A 22290-nucleotide genomic window follows, 5' to 3' on the forward strand; every position below is an offset into this window, starting at 1 on the left:
TGGGAAAATGGGACAAAATTTTATCAAAAACAATAATTGTTTTGTGAATCGTTTTTCAATTTTTTTTGTCATTTTTTTAAGTGTAGGACTCGATAAGGATTTTTTTCAGTAATTTAATAAAAAATAACCTGATTTTTTGAAAATCATTATTGTTATGTTATTTCTTGCCTTTCTTATATAGAAAGGCTATGCAATCGATGTGAAAAACCGACTTTACAACAGAGGCCCGGAGGGCCGAGCTTTATATACACCATTCGACTCATTTCGTACACGGAACGACCGAAATTAGCTCTGCGCCTAATTCGTATTACTGTTTTTGAATTAGTTGATTTTAACAAAAAAATTCCAAAATAACTATAAATAATAAGCCGGATAAATAAATATAACTATAAAATTAGTTAAAATTAAGAATTTACTTTGCTGAAAAAACTCTTATTTTTAGAGAATGTGTTTAGTTGGTGAATATTCTGGACATAAACCAGCAATATTTTAATCCAACACGAAATTCTCATTGACAACTAATTTTGTTATTAAAATCAGAAAATTTGTTTCTATTTATCTATCACCATCATTACTGAAGGACAGCACAAAGAAAACAAAACTGAAATGGGTATTATTAACAAGTTTATTAGCCAAAAACTCATGAGAAGTGTCAAAGCAAAACAATCCATTAAAAAGCTAAAAAGGACAGTCTTATTGAAACTGCTTGAAAATTGTTTTGATGTTTTTCGCATGTGTTCGATATATCTTTATTTAAATTTCTAAACCGATATGTAAAAATGTCGTAAACTGTTAGTGGAAATCGTATTTATTCAGAATTTGTGCGCTCTTGAAGCGATTGTGCGTAATAATGTTTTTACAGTGAAGTGAATTTCGAATGTTTCACTCTAATTGTGATGAAGTTTTTTTGTATCTTCAAACCTTCCGAGCTGCGCCGTCCGGTGTACTACTTGTATTTGGTTTTTGTTTTCCGAGTGCTCAAAGTTTTCAGTGAGAATGAAGAAAACAGAAGAATAGAAGAAAATGAAGAATAGAAGAAAAAAATTCAAAAAGATGTTTATGTTTCGTTTATGTCTTTTTCTCTAATACAACATCGTATTTATACCTGCCAATATAGAAAAGACAACCGCGTCTGAAATTTTGTCGGCAGTAGTGTGCCATCTAGTGGCTAGTAGTCATTAAGGTGTTACCGTTTCGGTAACAGGGCGCCATATAGCTGCAGATTGCAGAAGCCAATTCAACCATTCATATTGGTTGAAAATAGCATTTTATTTCTTTAATTCAACTAAAAAATTAGTTGAATGGAAATGAAATGTGCCTTAGCTAAGAAAAGACAGCACGTTTAATTTGTGAATTCAACTAAAAAATAGTCATTTCAACAAATATTTTATTATTATTAGGGGAATGAGAATAAAAAATCTAATTTAGCAAAAGTAAGATGTTTTTAGTTGTCTCAAAAAATAACTAACTAAAATCAGCAAATCAACTAAATTTTTCGCGAAAATGCTGATTTCGGTCGTTCCGTGTAGAGATTATAAAACGTCTGTGTGTGTATGTGACAAAGAATGTCACTCAGTTTTCTCAGAGATGGCTAAACCGATTTCAACAAACTCAGATTCAAATGAAAGGTCGTAAGGTCCCATACAAAGTTCCTAAGTTTCATTTGGATCCGACTTCCGGTTCTGGAGTTATGAGGAAATATGTGCAAATTTATTTAAAAATGCGCACTCAATTTTATCGGAAATTTCTTCACCGATTTTCACAAACTAAGATGAAAATAAAAGGTCTTAAAATTCTTAAAAAAGTCCTCGAAAAGATCCGAATTCCGGCTCCGGTGTTACAGTGCGATTATGGAAAATTTTCGATTATATGAGTGTTTTTTCACAAGTGAAATATATAAAGTTAGTTAGTTAGTTAGTGAATATATAAAACTACTTTGGGACTACTAGTTCCCGGTTTTCGCTTCTGAAAGCACCGTTAATAGTAAAAAAATCTCCTGAAACGGTACTCACTTCGATTTCTCAGTAACGGTTTAATCGCTATTCCCGAATCATGATTCAAATTAAAGCTCTCGTTGTCTTTAAATATACCTCCTAATTTCATCCAGATACGACTTCCGGTTCCAAAATTATACGGCGATGATTGTCAAAACATTAAATCGTCATTCTAAATGATGATGCAAAACTGGTATGCGTCGGTACGTGCGGCTTTGCTCCGTTCGCAGCGTGCTTTGTTCTATTTCGTATATCGTTTAGAGTTCCCACGTTAAAATTGATATTTTTCAGATGAAACGACACAGTTCATCAATCTGAGCAATGTATGTGCCTGTGCGTATATGTGTGTGAGTATGTGTCAAATAATGTCACTCATAAAATAAAAAATCTCGTAGTCCCCTAGGTTGCTATTGAATTTCATACCGTCATTTAGAGCGACGCTGCAAAAAAGGGTAAATTCTTCTAGGTTTGGCTTAAAACTGTAATTTAATTTGTAGGCTGTATTAGTTACTTACTAGACGAACTTTCGGCTATACTGATTCCAAGTTCCCGGTTCCAGAAGTAAAGAAAATAGTGGTCAAACATTTTAAAACGATGCTCATTAAATTTTCTCTGAGATGATTTGATAGATTTCCACAAATAGGCTCAAATAAAAGTTCGTATAGTCTCATAGGTTGCTGTTTAATTGCATCCGGGTCGGACTTCCGGTTTCAGAGCTATAGGGTAACGTGTGTTTAATTATTTAGTGCGACGATCCAAAATAAAGAAAAATTCTTATTAACTTGACATAATTTACATTACAAATTGAAATGATTATGTTAATTCATACCCAAAAAAAAATTCTTATTTTATTCAAGATTGAACTCAGTAATATTTTTTAAAATATAAGTAATATGAGAAAGGCATCATTACACCACTAGGTGGATTAAATAAGGGTTTGAACTTGTATACGCGCCTGGTCGGTTGTGTCGGAGCCGGATTTCTTGTGCCGGATGTACCGAAAGTAGTAGTTTAAAAATTCCGAAATTAAATCTGCATCGGTTACTCATATAATTCGGGTAATGAGAAAGGTATCATTGCACCCTTAGATCGACAAAAACCGATTTTTCTTCTTCGATGGAAAACGACATGTGCTCAAATCGCCATGAAAGCAATTTTTTCTACAGTATACATTGGGAAGTAATATGATAAAGAATGTCTAAATAATTCGTTGAAACAAATATTTATTTTTGCAAAATATGTCCAGGACCGGTGGTCCAGAGGTTAAGACGGGGGTCTTACAATGCTGCTATTGTAAACCCAAACCTCGGGATGAAAGAAGTTTGGCTTGATACCGGACCAAACTTAGATTCGTGCCCATCTGTTACCCAAGCCGTAGACGAAATTGGATCAGATTCAGCACCAAAAGTCGAGGATCAAGTTTCGCACCGGAGTGTAGTACCGAAATTTGACTCTTTTTTTTCTACTGATTAGGTTTCTCTTTCGTTCTTGCACTTTTGTCAACACAGATTGCGACTGAGCAGTTCCTATTTTGTCCTACAGACCGATAGATAAACCGTTTTGTTATCGCGCGCGCATGTGCACTCTCTTTGACGACCGTCGACGAGGTAGCGCGCGTGAGTTGGTTTCGCGTCAGCGCATTTTGAGTAGCGCCCACGGTAGGTTAGCTCCAGTCCAATGGAGAACTCGGACGACAACGGGGAGCTCCCCTTTTGTTTATCCATCTATCAGCCGGTCGGAGTTTGGTGTTTTTCGTTCGAGAAACGTTGTTTCCAGTAGTAACAGAAGCTAAGTTCGATTCGGAACCATGTCTTCTTATCCAGTCACTGTTTTGAATCTGAATCTGAAGCGGTGAACGGTTTGTGTGGTTGGAAATAGGTCATTGCGGAACAGTCGTGATTTAGAACTGGGACAGTGATTTGTGCGGGGGCAGTCGGAACCAAGTGTAATAAACAGACGTAATCAGACCAATCAAATGTGATAATGGCATTCTGGAGTGCTTCGCGTACAACATCGTTGCGTGTATGGAAAGTTTATTGTTTGTCCAAAGAATAATTTACACCAAATTAAATGAATGAATAATCATAACGAGCTGGCAAATGTGATATGAGTTTTCGGACTAAATAGTCAATGTGTTATTCAGAGTGATAGTAAGTTTTAGGCGATTACTTTTTAAACCGGAATAGTTGCAGCATCATTTAGAGTCATAAACAACGAGCTGCATTTGGATAGAAACAGACGGTGTCTACGTGACTGAGTGGATTGCTTTTATTAGTCCCTCAGTGAAATTTCGTCGTCAGGTGAGCAGATCGTGCTTCACAAACCGGTAGAATGGCGGAACCGGCACAGCTACGATCACCCGATGGAGGCTGGGGATGGATGGTGGTGTTTGCCTACGGAATGGCCAATGTAAGTACACATACCTACTCATTTTGATGTACCGAATCCTAATGTCAACGAATGATAACACTTGGATGGAGGACTGTAAAGAACTGTTTCTTATCATAAGTACAAGTCAAGGCGGTATTAGAAAATTTCACTTTGTTTTTAGAAAAGGTCTGTTTTCTAATTGGAAACACTTCACACTCAAATTAAGGTGCAGGCGCGATAAACTTTTTAACACCAGGTAGATTTAGCTGGAGAAACACTTTAGGGATCGTCCATAAACCACGTAGACCATAAGTTGGTGCTCCGTTGACTTTTCCGTTGACGAATTTTTCGAACAAATGTCGGCAGAACCCTCTCTGATTTTGATGAAACTTTATAAACATGAAGACTTTGTAACTAAAAGCCACTTTACATACTTTGTTTTTCCGAAAGTCTTAGAATTGCATGAAACGTCGAGATTTACTGTTGTCTCGAAATTTTTTTTAAATCGTCTTTCTGGGACTTAGAAAAAATATCAGTCCCAGAAAGTAGATTTTTTCAAAAAAATTTTTTTTTTGAGATGACACTAAATCTCGACGTTTCATGCAATTCTAAGATATTTGGCATCAAAAAAAGTTTTTCGATTTCGGAAATCTCATGCACCCCCCTCTATGGAGATTTTTCCAGATCGGAAACTTTCAAACATTAACTGAGAACTTTTTTCGAGGTGCTTAAACTTTTGAGCTTTACCGCTTCAAGAAATTAGAGGTGATCCCAAAATATTGGTGCCCTTATTTGCATTAGAGCGGTAAAAAATTGTGTGTTTTGTCGGTTACGTCATTTATACCATCATATCTCCGGATCAAAAGTCAAAGCCATTTGATTTTCGAACTTGATCAATGGCCTTATAGTAGCCTTTAAACGAGCCTAAGTTTGTTAATATCGGTTCAGCCATCTCCGAGAAACTTGTCGGTTAGGTCACTTATATCATCATATTTCTGAAACCAGAAGCCACAGCCATTTGATCTTTGAACTTGATCGATGGACTAATAACAGCTCTTAAACGGGCCTAGACTTGTTAAAATCGGTTAAGCCATCTCCAAGGAACATGCGCGGTAAAGACAAACAAAAAATCAGCAAAATAAAACAATTTATCGTTAAATTTTCGGTTTTCCTTGCTAATTTTTCATAACAAGGTCAGATCTGCTCTCTATTAATTAAAATTCATAGAAGTGTTCGCTAACCATCACGCGCCAGTGATCACTTGGGTGTATTTAGGTGAGAGCACGGGAGAGCGATTCGTGCGAAGAGATTGTTATTCTCTCGCACCAGCTTCTTTCAACACAAGCATGCACTTAAAGTCTGTCTAATGGACACTGAGAAGAAGTGCGCTTTCCTTTTTGTGTGGAGCACACTAAATGTATCCGCAGTGTAGAATTCAAACCTACGCCCTGGTGTATAACTCTAGTGAAATGTCATCTCTGCTTGAAGATGGATTTGTATTATTTATCGATGAACGTTAGATTAGGTTCTGAGTGTAGATGAAAAATTCTCTTCGTTTACTTTCTCTTTCGATTGTGAGTGAACAACTTCATCGCTTACAAAAAGGATGCCTCACCTGTCAAAAAGAACCACACAAACAGAAAGCTTGTGGAAGTAATTATACTACACACATATACACAGATGGTACATTTTGCTGGTATTAAAGCCTTCATGAAGCACAGAAGCCGTGAATATAATTTTCTTTATGCCAGGAAAACTGTTGCATATCACTTATTTAGTTTGTGTCAAAAGTAACAGAAGCGCAGGATTAGCGATGGCGATCTCAGTAAATAATAAGAACAAACAAGCGCTTCGTTTACTGACTACTCGGGTGAAACTAACTCCTGCATTCTTGGTACTTCTATAAATCAAATTCCTGCTAAATAGCGTTTAATTGGGTTTAATCGTAATAGTGATGGACAAAAAATAAGTCTTGTAATCAATATCCAGCAAGGAATATTTTTTCATTGAATTTTCATTGCGTATTACTATGGTCTGTTGAAAGCTGTAAAGAATGTATGTCCTTATTGCAGCAAAGCAGTTTATTTAAATAAACGAAGTGAAGCAGGAGGTCAAATTCTACCAAAAGATAATTATTTACTTACATTCAATTACTAAGCCATTTCATCTTTATCTAAATCGATATTCGGTTCCTTGAAACCTTGATCTACTGAACTCCGTCCGGAGAGGTGTACTTTTAAAATCATTGAATTACCTAACAAGCTTCGACTAATGTAGTGCGTCACGTCGACGACAAAATCCATCGTAAGGCACCTTTGGATTTTGCGTAAATCTTCAAGATTCCGCGCTTGCTATCTAGACAACAGTGCGGCACTTGGCAAAAGATTTTGTCGTTCCGGTCTTGTCATAATCACGTCGAATATATGATAAAATTTTGACGGGGACGGTTTTCCTGATAACAACAGTGCTTATCGTAGGTAACGAAGCCATCTTCAAAACAAAACTACTTGCAACCCGTAGGCAATTCTATGGTCATAGCAAATCGTATTGTGGTCGCGTGCTCTTTTGTTTCAGTCTACTTATAGTGAACCGGAAACTAGGATTGGTTAGGAGATTACCAGCTTTGAGAGTTTGAAGATTATAAAAGGTGGATGGGTAATGTCAGAGAAATTGCTTCCTCACTTCTCTTTGCCATTCCTTTGAAGCAGTGCACAGTGGGGAAAAATGCACAAAAAACGCGACGATTTTTTTGGGAGGCTTATACAGCTGACCACAAAACACTTTTTGGTGTGAAATGGTCAGTAAAATCGATTCCATGTATTTAGAAGGACCGCACGAAACGCTATCATGTTCATTTTACCCCAAGTTCCCTTTTTATACTGCATTGTATTCAAGCTTAACTATATAACATGAAACCGAAGTACTTACAGAAAAGCGAATAGAGTGTTTCCGATGTAAAAAAGTCTAACAAATCGATTGCATATAGTTTTATTGACAGCAGAAAACTCGTTGCACCGTTTTACCTCATTTTTTACTAGTTATAATATTCAGTTGAAATATGATCTACAATCCAAAAGCAGATCCAATGCGATCTATCAATATTGGTTCATATTACGTGCAAAACATCTGTGATCCAATAAAACACAATTGGAATGACAGTACTTGCCTGTTTAACCCGTTTTACCCCAATTTATTTCATAAGTCGTATTTCTGGTAAAACTTTCTTTCGCATACCGAAAGCAAGCTGATTGCGGTTGATAACAATCGATTGATATTACGAAGAAAGACCTGAAAATAGGATTACAAATGAATTCAATGCCAGCACGAATCTTGCTATACCGTTTTACCTCAATTTATCCTTTAACTGAGTCTTAAGATTTTGCTCCACATTGAATTCATTTGTCATCAAATTTTCAGGTCTTTCTTCGTAATATCAATCGATTTTTATCAACCGCAATCAGCCTGCTTTCGGTATGCGAAAGAAAGTTTAACCAGAAATACGACTTATGAAATAAATTGGGGTAAAACGGGTTAAACAGGCTCACAGATGTTTTGCACGTAATATGAACCAATATTGGTAGGTCATATTGGATCTGCTTCGGAATTGTAAATCTGAATTCAACATAAAATTATATTTATCGGAAAATTGGGAAGAAGATGACTGGGGGTAAAACAGAATAACAGTTGTTTGCGGTTAATCTTATTAAAAACAATCCATTTCTCTAACTTATGAGCATGTCAGGAATACCTTCCGATTGGTGGAATTAATTTTTTTCCTAAGTTTCACAGTTAGTTTTCAAAATAAAATCAGAAAAAAAGAGGAATTGGAGCAAAACGGGCATAATAGTGAATTTTGCGGATCTTCTAACTATCACAAATCGATTCTACAGACAAATTTGCATAAGAAATACTAATTTTGAATATATTTGCTCATGTTTTTATAAAATTATTAATTTTTTGATTGTTTTTTCCCCGCTGTACAGTGTGGCTGTCACTTACGGGCCCTTATTACCGTTCTCACTCCACTTTCACATTCACTTCACTCACATGTCACTTCACTTGATTTTACCTATTACCGGTATCACGCATAGTGAAGTGATCACTGTGGTGGAAAAAACTAATTTTTTCAACAAAATGTTGGTGGCGTGATGTTTATAATGACATCAAGTTCATTCAAGTAATTACTTTTGTCTCAGAAGCGACTTTCGTAATAAGGACCTACATTCACTTCACTTGATTTCCACCGTGAAGTGATACCCATAATAAAAGTCACAGTCACTTCACTTGGTTTTCACCGTGTAGTGACACCGGTAATAAGGGCCACGGTCTTCAAGTGCCAGATATAATAGTAAACGTCAAAACTCACTGACTGGGTTGATGAAAGAGAAAAGTATTATCACACCGCTAGGTGGATTAGGAATAGGTTTGTATTTTATACACACCAAAAATATTTGAAATTTACCGTGACCTGATCCTAAATATGATGCAATACATTAAGACCGAGTTTGTTAAATGACAGATGAATCCATTTGTAATGCTTTCATGTTGGATGAGAATGAATTTATTTCCATTTCATTATATGCACCGCTTACCAGCAAAGCAGATGTGTGCTTCGGTGGCTCAGTCAATTAACGGAAGGACTTTGTGTTCCAATGATTCTCTGTTCAAGTCTGCCGCTATCGCTCACTATTTTTTTTATTTCAATGAATTTCATGTACATATTCTTGAACTTAAATTTGCGTGAACTACGACGCTCCATTTATTTGCATCTTATAAAATGTAAAAACACAAGGCTTTTTCGAGGTGTGTTTATTTGGAAAATCTTTTATCCGAGAAACTGATAAATAGGTGGGTGACTTATTGACTCGATTTCAAGTTATATTTGAGTTATTGATGACAAACCTATTCTGCCATACAATAAACTAGCTTGAAACAAATAAGAGTAAAAATATATAACAATCAATCTTATAGTAGTTGTTTTTGTGTTGTGAAGACGGTACGACCACTTTGTTGTAATTTATTGAAAGATGGCTTTTTGGTCAATGTTTCTTTACAAAATATTTATTTTGCGTCAAAAGCCGACGTTTCGAAGGAATATCCCTTCATCTTCAGGGCAACTATAAGGTTAACATACATGATTAGTCACAGTTTTCACATTATACAATTTCATAACAAATTGTTTACTCACAAACGACAACAAATATTTTTCGTCAAGTGGATTGGAACATTTAAAATGATCAAAAACGGGAACGGCTACTCTACACTGAAAGCACAAACGGTGTGAAAACATTAATTTGAACGAACTACGATCTGAATTTGTATGTTTGTTTTAACTTACACAGTCACTTCCCCCGCACATCAAACCAGATTAAACATTGAAATATTTCTTAGTCATGGCTGATAATAGAGCAAAAATCAGAAAGAGATAGATGAGCAGCAATAGACAGCGAAAATGAGGAGATGAACACGTAGAAAAAGAAAGATACTGTTGTTAATGTGAGAGAGAGTACAACAAACCAGAGTATGCTGCATTTAAATTATGTGTATCGGTTCTAAAGTTAATGGTGGAACCATCTGTGAAAATGTGACACATTTCTAAAATTTGCAGTGCATTGATCCTATTATCTTGATCTAGAATCTTTGCACTGTCCAAATCAAAAATGTGCTCAGATTCAATCACGTGCACCATTAACGCTGTCTTTTTATATTCATCCGTTTTGCTCTCACTCTGATCGGTGCCCGACGAGACGAATTTTTGGTACCGCTGTATCAAAGAGCGGTGTCCAGACAACCGCTGTTTCAGTTGCTGCGTGGTTAAGCCAATGTATGAGCTATCGCATTCTGTACACGGAATGCGATAGATTACATTGCGCCTTAGAAACTTCGAAGTGGAATCCTTGAGCCTCGAAAAAAGTGATGCGTTAGTTTTTATGCACTTAAACCCCAAACGCACATTCTTGTGGTTCCTCTGAATAATCTTAGCCAGAGCTGGGGTAAGTGCATCCACATGGTGAAGCGACCGGTACACCATTTGGTCGCTGTCGCTTTTGTTTCGGTTGTCATCGTTCAGTTTGTTCACAAATCTATTTATAAGTCTGTTGATGAGTGAACTTGGATAGTTGTTGCGGATTAAATAATCACGCACTGTTTTCTTTTTCTCAGTTACAGATTTGCACGTTGACAACCGAAACACTCTCCCAATGAAACCAGTGGCCGTGTTTAGCTTTTGCGAAAGTGGATGAAAGGAGAGAAAATTCAAAATTCGTCCCGACGCAGTAGGTTTTTTGTACCAGTCGGTGACGATTTTTTGCTCCTCTGTTCTTATTAAAAGCATGTCTAAGTACGGCAGTTGGTTGTTTTCTTCCACTTCGCATGTAAATTGAATATGAGAGTTGTATGCATTCAATGCGTTACTCACATATTCAATTCTGTCTCTTGGGAGAGCGGTGACCAAATCATCAACATATTTTTTGAAAAATGGAATGGGCATACCGATCGTCCCCATCACTTGATCGAGCAAGGATTCCATTACCAGATCGGCAAGTGCAGGTGACAATGGATTACCCATCGCAGTGCCGGAGGTTTGCCTGTAGTAAGTGCCACGGAAGACAAAATAACTGGAGGAGAGATTGAAATCGACTAGTTCAGTGAATAAATCACTATCTTTGATGGTTGTATTTTTCTCGATCGAACTCCAAACGTGAACAAAAGGAAGAACGGTTTATTCAATTCGTCTACCAGTGCCGTCGATCGTTTTTTGATCGAAGCATATCACATCAGCAAAAAGTTCATTCGAGACAATCCTGATGTTTGTGTTCTGCCAGCTGACAAGGGAAACAGAACTGTAATAATGAAAAAAGAAGAATATGAAAACAAAATGCAAGCCCTTGTTGGTGACCAGAGTACATACGAGAGGATTGATTCTGATTGGACTAACAAAGTCCAAACGAAGAACAATAAACTGGTGAATGCTTTATACGATCGAAAAATGATCGACCAAAACACCAGGTCTCGGTTAATAACACACAATGCAACGTGTCCAAAAATTTACGGACTTCCAAAAATACACAAACCTAATATTCCACTGAGAGTTATATTGTCGTGCATTAATTGCCCAACATATCATCTCTCAAAATTTCTTGCAAACATAATACGACAATCGATTGACCAGAACAAATACAATGTTCAAAACTCTTATGAGTTTTGTTCATTCATAAACAACGTTACCCTTCCACCTAACTACGTATTGGTTTCTTTCGATGTCGTTAGTTTGTTTACTTGCATTCCCCGAGACCTGGTTATAAAAGCGGTGCAAAATAATTGGAGTTCGATCGAGAAAAATACAACCATCAAAGATAGTGATTTATTCACTGAACTAGTCGATTTCAATCTCTCCTCCAGTTATTTTGTCTTCCGTGGCACTTACTACAGGCAAACCTCCGGCACTGCGATGGGTAATCCATTGTCACCTGCACTTGCCGATCTGGTAATGGAATCCTTGCTCGATCAAGTGATGGGGACGATCGGTATGCCCATTCCATTTTTCAAAAAATATGTTGATGATTTGGTCACCGCTCTCCCAAGAGACAGAATTGAATATGTGAGTAACGCATTGAATGCATACAACTCTCATATTCAATTTACATGCGAAGTGGAAGAAAACAACCAACTGCCGTACTTAGACATGCTTTTAATAAGAACAGAGGAGCAAAAAATCGTCACCGACTGGTACAAAAAACCTACTGCGTCGGGACGAATTTTGAATTTTCTCTCCTTTCATCCACTTTCGCAAAAGCTAAACACGGCCACTGGTTTCATTGGGAGAGTGTTTCGGTTGTCAACGTGCAAATCTGTAACTGAGAAAAAGAAAACAGTGCGTGATTATTTAATCCGCAACAACTATCCAAGTTCACTCATCAACAGACTTATAAATAGATTTGTGAACAAACTGAACGATGACAACCGAAACAAAAGCGACAGCGACCAAATGGTGTACCGGTCGCTTCACCATGTGGATGCACTTACCCCAGCTCTGGCTAAGATTATTCAGAGGAACCACAAGAATGTGCGTTTGGGGTTTAAGTGCATAAAAACTAACGCATCACTTTTTTCGAGGCTCAAGGATTCCACTTCGAAGTTTCTAAGGCGCAATGTAATCTATCGCATTCCGTGTACAGAATGCGATAGCTCATACATTGGCTTAACCACGCAGCAACTGAAACAGCGGTTGTCTGGACACCGCTCTTTGATACAGCGGTACCAAAAATTCGTCTCGTCGGGCACCGATCAGAGTGAGAGCAAAACGGATGAATATAAAAAGACAGCGTTAATGGTGCACGTGATTGAATCTGAGCACATTTTTGATTTGGACAGTGCAAAGATTCTAGATCAAGATAATAGGATCAATGCACTGCAAATTTTAGAAATGTGTCACATTTTCACAGATGGTTCCACCATTAACTTTAGAACCGATACACATAATTTAAATGCAGCATACTCTGGTTTGTTGTACTCTCTCTCACATTAACAACAGTATCTTTCTTTTTCTACGTGTTCATCTCCTCATTTTCGCTGTCTATTGCTGCTCATCTATCTCTTTCTGATTTTTGCTCTATTATCAGCCATGACTAAGAAATATTTCAATGTTTAATCTGGTTTGATGTGCGGGGGAAGTGACTGTGTAAGTTAAAACAAACATACAAATTCAGATCGTAGTTCGTTCAAATTAATGTTTTCACACCGTTTGTGCTTTCAGTGTAGAGTAGCCGTTCCCGTTTTTGATCATTTTAAATGTTCCAATCCACTTGACGAAAAATATTTGTTGTCGTTTGTGAGTAAACAATTTGTTATGAAATTGTATAATGTGAAAACTGTGACTAATCATGTATGTTAACCTTATAGTTGCCCTGAAGATGAAGGGATATTCCTTCGAAACGTCGGCTTTTGACGCAAAATAAATATTTTGTAAAGAAACATTGACCAAAAAGCCATCTTTCAATAAGTTGTTTTTGTGGATTTACATACTCAGTACAGGAAAACTTCGCATAATCCTTTGGGAACATTTCAAGAACTGAATTTTAAATTTGAATTTCGCACAAGGTCCAGTTCCAGAATCCAAGTTCCGAATCTAGTTCCAGCATGCATGCATGGTTTTAAAAAAGGTTTTGGTTAAGAAGTCAGTTCCAAAATTCAGGAGTTGTGAGTTCAGATCTAACATTTAGATCCAGAACCCTGATCTAAAATTCAGAATTCAGGCCCGTGCGTAGGGGTGGGGGGTAGTTGGCTTTTAACACTCCCCTCCCTGAAAGATTTTTCTAATTAAGTTCCATGAACAATAGAGTACTTATATAAGAGTGTAAATAACTTGACAATTCATACTTCCTTCGTACTTAGAATTTGTTTTACAGTGTCAATACTGTGGATGATGCATTTTTCTTTCAAATCTTTGCGCCTCTTCCATCTATTGAATCCCCCTCCTTTTGTTCCTAAATTCTTGAGAGTGGAAATCCTAAATCAGATACTGTTGGTCGTGACACTTCAAGGCACTTTTCAGTGCCACAGATCATCATTAAGAATTAATTAAAGGGTGTAGCCGGGTTTTCATATAAAAACTGCCCCCAAACAGAACAAAAATTGACATATGCTGTTTGAAAGGGTTTATATTTGAGATGATTTTCTCAAAATTTTAACCCTTTAACTGCCATATTGGTGGAGCTAGGGTAGTTCTTTTAATTTTCATTTTATTTAATTTATTAAAAAAAATTTTGATAAAAATCGGAAATTTTTTAGGAATTATGGGAAACCTTTCTGATTTTTTTCAGAATTTTTCAAAATGTATTTCATGTGAAAAAATGTTCAAAATTTTCGAATTTTTTTAACCGCACTTACAATCTTGGTACCATTCTAGATTTCAAACCAAAAATAAATCATTTATGAGTACACTACGCTGTATTTTTTCAGAATTTTAAAAAATGTGGACGGGTATAATATCAGACTTTAAAAAAATAAATCATTCGGAAAAGCATGCGTCTCCATCAAATTGTCATCACCCGATGGAGACGCATGGTATTTAGTTCCAAAATCATATATCACATGCCCTTAGAAGTAAATACCATGCGTTTCTGTCTACAACTTGAGTTCAGGGCTTAAGAAAAAATTTTCATAAGGAAGGATCGGTGAGAGAAACATGAATCAGAACTAATGATAAGATTTATTGTACTCAAATCAAATAATAACTATATTTAGTAAAAATTCTAAAGGATAATTAAATTATAGTTCTTTTGCAGAAAAAAGTATTCCTAGATACCAAGCGCAAAATCAAGGAAAATTCGAAACCAAGCGAAATCTAAAAACTATTAGTTTTAAGGTAAAATGTTCGTCGACGTTCTGTATCACATGGTATGAATAGCTAAGTTGCCTCAAACTGCCCAACAAGACAGCTAAAGTCAAACAGCTCTAGCTCATAAAGACGGATTAATCAAACTGAGATCGGACTGAGAGTAAATCCGTCGAAACAAAATGTATGAGAGGGAAAGGCTTTAAAATATAACATCTTCCCACTCGAATGAGGGTGCGTGGCGACGATATCGTGGAGGTTCATGAATTCATGTATTCATTCACTTATGACCACGGATAAGGATACAAGAAAAGTAATACGTCACCATAAGAAATTAATCTACGGCGTATAAACCACAGTTTTCAACAGCTACTTGGAGATTCAACGTATAGCTGAAATTGGACAGCTACGATCGGCAGGGCATGTGAATAACAGACGGCAAACATTTGAAAATGGTTCTTGAATGTGATTTGGAAGGCTCAAGAAAAAGAAAAGCATAGCGAACTAGGTGGATCGATCAAATGGAGGCAAAGATTGGTCATAGTCTGAGCTGTATGGAGACGACTTCTAGATACATAAAAACGGCCTTGAGCTGATACGTGAGAAAAGTACTCCACAAAACACCAGAAAAAGACCCCTAAGTTCAAGTGAATTCGATGCACTATATTTTCGAAAGCGCTTGAAATTCAATGTTTATGAATAGCTCAGTTTCTCATTCATACTTTGTTAATACATATTTCGATTAAAGCAATAAAACAATGCGATTTTCCGAAACTGTTTAATAAAGCGGTCCTTTTAAGGAAATAGCAAAAAACTGTAAATATTAAGTTTAAAAGACACGGTTGCTTGTATAGAAAATCGACGATGCGAATTAATACGTTCTTTTTGGGCCTACGGGACTTGTTGCAGGCGCTTCGACATGAGTTCTATCTCGTTTATAGTATTTCTTAAGAGTGCTAATAGCTAACGTCGAAACCTCCAGACTATTTCGCAAGATGTTGAAGTTAGAAACGAATTACAACCATTCGTTGGCACACATGTTCACTAATGCATTCCCTACATCATTGCTTAGTAAATCGACACAGGCGTGCGGGCGTGTGTAAATAACATAAGGAATAATCTTCTATCATTATTAATTACGTCAATACTCAAGCCCTGAGCTCAAGTTGTAGATGGAAATGCATGGTATTTAGTTCTAAGGGCATATGATATATGATTTTAGAGCTAAATACCATGCGTCTCCATCGGATGATGTCAATTTGATGGAGACGCATGCTTTTCCGAATGATTTATTTTTTTAAAGTCTGATATTATACCCGTCCACATTTTTTAAAATTCTGAAAAAATACAGCGTAATGTACTCATAAATGATTTATTTTTGATGTAAAATCTAGAGAGGTATCTAAATTGTAAGTGCGATTAAAAAAAATCGAAAATTTTGAACATTTGTTTTCACTTAAAATACATTTTGAAAAAGTCAGAAAGATTTCCCATAATTCCTCAAATATTCCTGATTTTTTTCAATTTTTTTTTGCTAAAGAGGTTTTTGAAAAAATTTAATAAAATGAAAATCAAAAGAACCACCCTAGCTTCACCAATATGGCAGTTGAAGAGTTAAAATGTTTTTGAAAATCATCTCCAATATAAACCCTTTCAAACAGCGTATGTCAATTTTTGTTCTGTTTGGGGGCTGTTTTCATATGAAAACCCGGCTACACCCTTTCTCCATTTCCTACCATGGAAGTTGAAAAAGTTTGCGCCGTCACTAACACATTTAATTACGACGGAAACGCTCTCTCGCAACACGAAAATGAATGTTTTGATGTAGAACACATCTTTATACTAGTATGGGTGTCGTTTCGAAAGATGCCGTGCGAAGCAGGGCTGCCACGTATACAGATTAATCTGTATTTTATTTTTCCTGAAAAACACAGATTTGAATGTTGCGAAAGGAAACAATTTACCCACCCGTCTCTTTTTCTGGTTATCTCACACTATTGAAAATTCAGTCATAAATTTCTGATCATATTTCTGATGACATGGAGAAACACTCGAGATATTCACGATTAGGCCCTACTCATTCTTCCATTGAGCGAAATTTGAAAAGGCTCCTCATAGTAAAATAAGACGTTTCCACGTCATCGATCAAATTACTGCCATTGTGTTTCGTCAAAATACGGTCGTACAAGAGCCTTGCACGCGTGTTTGCCACGGAATTCTGCTTCATGTGCCGGTTCATATCGGTTCACGAATAATACCACCCGGCCCATAATCCACACCAAACTTTTTTGGGATGCATTGGTAAGATGTGTATCGAAAATAAGCTATCCACATACATTTGTGTTGTACGCATGTATTTGTGATGGTTTTTTTATGCTCAGATCACTGATAAGGTTCTGGACACAGGGCTAAGTGAGAAAGGTATTACTATGCGAAAATTGGCGAAGCGGTTTGGAATTCATCATGTCAGTGTTAAAACCATCATTAATAAGTTTAGGGAACACTATTCTTTGGATGAGCTACCAGGAAGAGGCTGAAAACCCGGTTCTTCCAACCCGAAACTGGGCCAGAATGTGGTATCTTTAATCATGAAGAACAAATCAATGTCAATATGTGATTTGGCCAAAAAAGCAGGAACGAGTGTCGAAATGATCCAGCGTATCAAGAGGCGAAATCACCTGGAAACTTACAAGAAGCAGAAAATCTCGAAACAAAGTGTAGAACAGAAGAAGCGAGTAGCAACAAGGGCCTGGAAATTGTATTCCCGTCTTTTGCAGTGTCCGGATGCATGCATTTTGATGGACAATGAGACTTATGTAAAGGAGGACTCAAAAACCCTTCCAGGTCCACAATTCTTTACTGTCGTCGTTGGGGAGGATGTGAGCGATGCGGACAGGTCGATTCAAGTGGAGAAATTCGGCGAAAGGTACTGGTATGGCAAGCAATATTTCCTGTGGTTTGAAGTCAACCATTTTTTACACTACCGGAACTATAAATGCAGAAATCTATTGATCTGAGTGTCTCCAGAAGAGATTTTTGCCTTTATATAAGAAGCATAGTACAACTCCACTGTTTTGGCCGGATTTAGCGTCGTTCCAAAACTACTCTCAATTCCCTCAAGGCAGCTGGGAACATGCAGTAGTTCAAAAAAATTTGGGCTCAAGCGTCCACAAAATGCGATGCAACGCTTGTCCGGAACTTGATGAAGAGTGTTCGATCAAAAGTTCGAAAATTCGTGAAGGAATAACTTAAATTTCATCCGGTTTTCATTATGCTCAAGTTTAATCTCGTACAATAATTGATCAATTTTTAAATATCGTTTTTTGTCATTATTTGAAAGAAAAATTTGTGGATAGCTTATTTTCGATGCACTCCTTAGTCAAAATAAAACTGATGATGGAAATGACCAATAGACTATTGTGTTTCTTAGAATTTTTAATTTTTTTTTCCTGTTAGGAATCTAATCCTGTTCAAATGATTTATTGGCAGATTATGATCGTTCCTGTTCTGCAAAGTTTCGGTTTGATCTTCAAGGACACATTCAAGGAAATTCACATATCCGCAACGGATGCCTCACTCATCATAAACCTGGCGTCGGCGGTCGGAATGACATTCGGTCTGTTCAACGGACCGCTGCTGCGAAACTTCGGTTTCCGAAAAGTAGCCGCCCTAGGCGGATCGATGTTCTCGCTGGGTCTCGTGTTAACATCCGGTGCCAATACGTTCACACATTTCATCATATCGTACAGCATCATAGCTTGTAGGTGTTCGTTGGACAACTGCCCGGTTGTCTACCAATCCGATTTACCAGAAGTTTTCTTTCTAATCTTCCAGCGCTCGGAATGGGTTTTTGCAACTCCTCGTTTTCGCTAGCCCTAAACACCTACTTCGTGGTGCGAAGAAACAAGGCAGCCGGAATCGCGATGACTATCACCGGATTGGGGCCGATTTTACTCCCGCAGTTGGTTTCGGTTCTTGTGTCTCTTTACGATCCGCGAGCCTGTCTGTTCATCATTGGAGCACTCGCCACGCATATCATCGCAGCCGCTCTGCTTCTGCAACCTGTGAAACGTCACATGGTTCCAATCGAACCCAAAGCCATAGCTGCTGTGCAGGAAACCGGTTCGAACGATAACCACAAATACTCGGCAGTTGAAGGTGAGTTAATTTATGGCTCAAGCGTCGTACGAAGTGAGAAGTTATTGACCTATCAATTTTGTAGTGGCCGCTCAACCGCAAACAGATGCAAATTGTGATTTCGAGTCGGACGATGAGGACGACTATCTCGAAAAACAAACATTTATTACCGATCATGATACGGATGCCCAAAGTATCTACGGGTTCGAGGTAACTTCCCAGATACGGCGACGAGATTCGCTGGCTGCAGCAGTATTTTTGTCGAGAGCCAAAAGTGAAGGTAATTTCATCATTGTTGTTTTCGACAAATGACACTTGTATTAATGCTTATCATTGTAATCAGTTTTTCATCCCACACAGAGACGATCGTCGTTAGTAGATGATACACTGGTGTTCCATTCCGGTTCGCAAAACTTGGAAACGTCTTACGAAAAGAAACGATGGTTTCAGTCCGATTCGGCTGAAACGGTGAATCTGGGCAGCTCGATAAAAATCTTCGAGGAGAGAGAACGCAGAAGCTCTCTGGACAATAATCTACCGAAACGGAAGTTATCGGGCATTTTTGGAGTCCGGCTGTCCCCACCGACTAAGCAATGGTTCGAAAAATCGACCGATCCGGTTCACCTAAGTAGCACATCCCGTGTCCTCGACGAGCGTTATCCAGCAACTCGATCAGGTGTCCGCGATGGGTCCCATCCGATACCTACGGTGTCGCACTCCAAACTGCCAGTTTTAAGCGAAAACCAAGGACTTACGGATGATAACCGGCTTCCATCGATCATGCGCCAGCTAGATCGACCGGTCCCCTCGAGATCGATAGCACCGAAAGCTACCAATTTCAACGTAGATAGCATTGAAACTGAACCGAAGCGAAAACAAACCATCCTGCAAAAAATTATCGCCATTTTTGATCTCACTTTGCTGAAAGACAGAATTTACGTGAACATGATGCTTGGAATGGCAATTTCGGTGTTTGCCGAAATTAATTTCTCATTAATGACGCCATTTATTCTCAACGACCTTGGCTATCATACGAAACAGATCGCCTCGATAATGTCCACCCTGGCGGTGGCGGACTTAATATTCAGATTTATTTCCCCGTTTGTGGGCGATATGTTGAAGCTGACACCACGCATAATGTACATGATTTCCCTGGCAATGCTGATTGTTTTCAGATTCGGTAAGTATCGAGGGTTTTTGTCTAGTTGTTTTGAAAAGTATATTTTTTCAATTTACTCTTCCTCCATCAGGCATTCTGGTAGCTCGCAGCTTTCAGGAGATTATCATAGTGGCATTCTTTCTGGGAGTGTCGAAGGGAGTTCGCACGGTCTACATGAGCCTGGTGATCCCCAGCTACATACCAATCAAACGTCTTCCGTCGGCCGCCAGCATCCAGATGATGGTAAACGGTATCATTTTGATGACAATTGGGCCCTTGGTGGGGTTGATCCGCGATCTGTCCGGAAACTATTCGAAAAGCATTTTATTCATCAATGCATTCACTATCGTGACGCTGGTGATGTGGGCCGTCGAAATGGCGTATGTGAAACGGAAAACACGGAAGAAGCAGCTGGAAATGATTCACACACCGGCGTCGTGATGTGAGTGTCGGAACCGTCAAATGGGTGAATAGAATTTGGTTGGAGAATTTCAAATGTTTTCGGTTCTGTGAATAAAGCATACCGAATGACCGAAGAGAGAATTATTTTCAATTTGAAATTTGAATAAAAAATTTCATTGTTAGCACAGTAGAGTGGAGCGCTCTTCATTTAAACGACGCGGCGCGAGTATGTGTCGATAACAGAAGAAAATTAAACTGCTTCAAAAGTGAAGTTCCACCGTAGTTACAAAATCGAAAGTTCTCTAGCGCGTTTCGTAGTGTCTGAGCTCAGTACAGATCATGTTATACAGCGTGTACCGCGACTAATAAGCTGAAATTTTGCTTCGCAAATCCACGAACAAACCGTTTATCAATTCCCCATTGTTTTTGTACACTGGCTCGGTAGCATCAATAGTGTCAGTGCAAAATCAGTGTACGTTGCTTGTTTGTTTACACACGCAATGGCAAACTTACAGCGCACTCCTCCTGCTGCTGGGGGCGGCAATTCGTTAACGAAAAAGCGCCAGCGGACCGATGACCAAAACTGGGATAATGCCAGACAAGCTTCTCAACGTTCTCATGATCCTGCTATGAAAAACATAGTTAAGGATTTACAAAAAGAAATTAAACATAGATTTACTCTTTTGCGAAATGAAAATTTCGCTAAAGAAGTTGAACAAATTAAACCATATTCTAAACCTTTCTGGAAACTTTCTAAGGATCTTAAGAAACCTCAGAAACCAATTCCAGCTCTCAAGGAAGGAAATCAAATATTTCTTACGAATGGCGAAAAAGCTGAAAAACTTGCTCAGCAGCTCGAGAGTGTCCACAATTTTAATTTGAACGCTGTGAGTCCTATTGAAAATGAAGTCTCACTGAAATATGATCATATTTCAACCCAAGTATTATCATAAGATGACATTATTGAGACGAATTTTGATGAAATTAAATCAATTATTAGGAAACTTAAAAACATGAAGGCTCCTGGTAATGATGGAATTTTTAATATTCTTATTAAAAATCTTCCCGGTTGCCTTGAGACTCCTGGTTAAAATGTTTTTCATTAGCTTACTTAGTTGCTCTTCTAGACATAGAAATAACATTCGATAGTGTTTGGCACAAAGGTTTAATAGCAAAAATGTCTGATTTCCAGTTTCCTATTTATTTGATCAAAATGATTCAAAATTTTTTAACTGATCGTACTCTTTAGGTTAGCTATCAGAATTGTAAATCTGAATTGCTACCCGTACGAGCTGGTGTTCCGCTGGGTTCGAGCGTAGCTCCAATCTTGTATAATATTTTCACTTCTGATCTTCCAAATCTACCCGTTGGTTGTCAGAAATCGCTATTCTGTGACGACACAAGTCTGTTAGCCACAGGTAGAAATCTGAGAGTGTCTGTCTGCAGTCGCCTACAAAGAAGTTTAAATATTTTCAGTGATTATCTGTCAAAATGGAAAATTAAACCAAATGCAGCAAAACCGCAATTAATTATCTTTCCTCATAAGCCAAGAGCTTCTTTTCTTAAACCAAACAATAACCACATTCTCAAATTGAATGGCTTGGAATTGACATGGTCTGATCAAGCTAAATACTTAGGTTTAACGTATGACAAAAAAACTCACTTTCAAGGATCACATTGAAGGAATCCAGGCAAAGTGTAATAAATATATTAAATGTTTATATCCTCTTATAAACAGAAATTCTAAGCTCTGTCTAAAAAACAAATTGTTAATTTATAAACAAATTTTCAGACCAGCCATGCTTTATGCGGTACCAATTTGGTCAAGCTGTTGTTCCACCAGGAAGAAAACGCTTCAAAGGATTCAAAATAAAATTCTGAAAATGATTCTG

The 22290-nt window shown here is 37.7% G+C and overlaps 1 protein-coding gene across 2 annotated transcripts; it reads left to right on the forward strand.

Moving 5' to 3' along the window:
• Positions 1 to 459: 459 nt before the first annotated feature.
• LOC131435547 (uncharacterized) lies at positions 460 to 20492 on the forward strand. 2 transcript variants are annotated; one of them, XM_058603557.1, is made up of 6 exons: positions 463 to 4403; positions 18190 to 18460; positions 18535 to 18858; positions 18923 to 19117; positions 19181 to 20017; positions 20088 to 20492. In XM_058603557.1, the coding sequence occupies exons 1-6, from the start codon at positions 4326 to 4328 to the stop codon at positions 20435 to 20437; spliced, it is 2055 nt and encodes a 684-aa protein (XP_058459540.1). In that variant the 5' UTR covers positions 463 to 4325; the 3' UTR covers positions 20438 to 20492. The 2 variants fall into 2 exon arrangements, with proteins under 2 accessions (XP_058459541.1, XP_058459540.1); XM_058603558.1 differs by lacking the exon at positions 18190 to 18460 and having other exon boundaries at positions 460 to 4403.
• Positions 20493 to 22290: the final 1798 nt, after the last annotated feature.

Source organism: Malaya genurostris, chromosome 3 (assembly GCF_030247185.1).
Source record: "Malaya genurostris strain Urasoe2022 chromosome 3, Malgen_1.1, whole genome shotgun sequence".
Lineage (NCBI taxonomy): Eukaryota > Metazoa > Arthropoda > Insecta > Diptera > Culicidae > Malaya > Malaya genurostris.

Excerpts from the sequence above, each read along its gene's own strand:
- LOC131435547 (XM_058603557.1), top strand. The coding sequence starts at position 4,326 with ATGGCGGAACCGGCACAGCTACGATCACCCGATGGAGGCTGGGGATGG. Across the intron at positions 19,118-19,180 it reads GTCGAGAGCCAAAAGTGAAG|TTTTTCATCCCACACAGAGA; the intron begins GTAATTTCATCA and ends CATTGTAATCAG. Across the intron at positions 20,018-20,087 it reads GCTGATTGTTTTCAGATTCG|GCATTCTGGTAGCTCGCAGC; the intron begins GTAAGTATCGAG and ends TTCCTCCATCAG.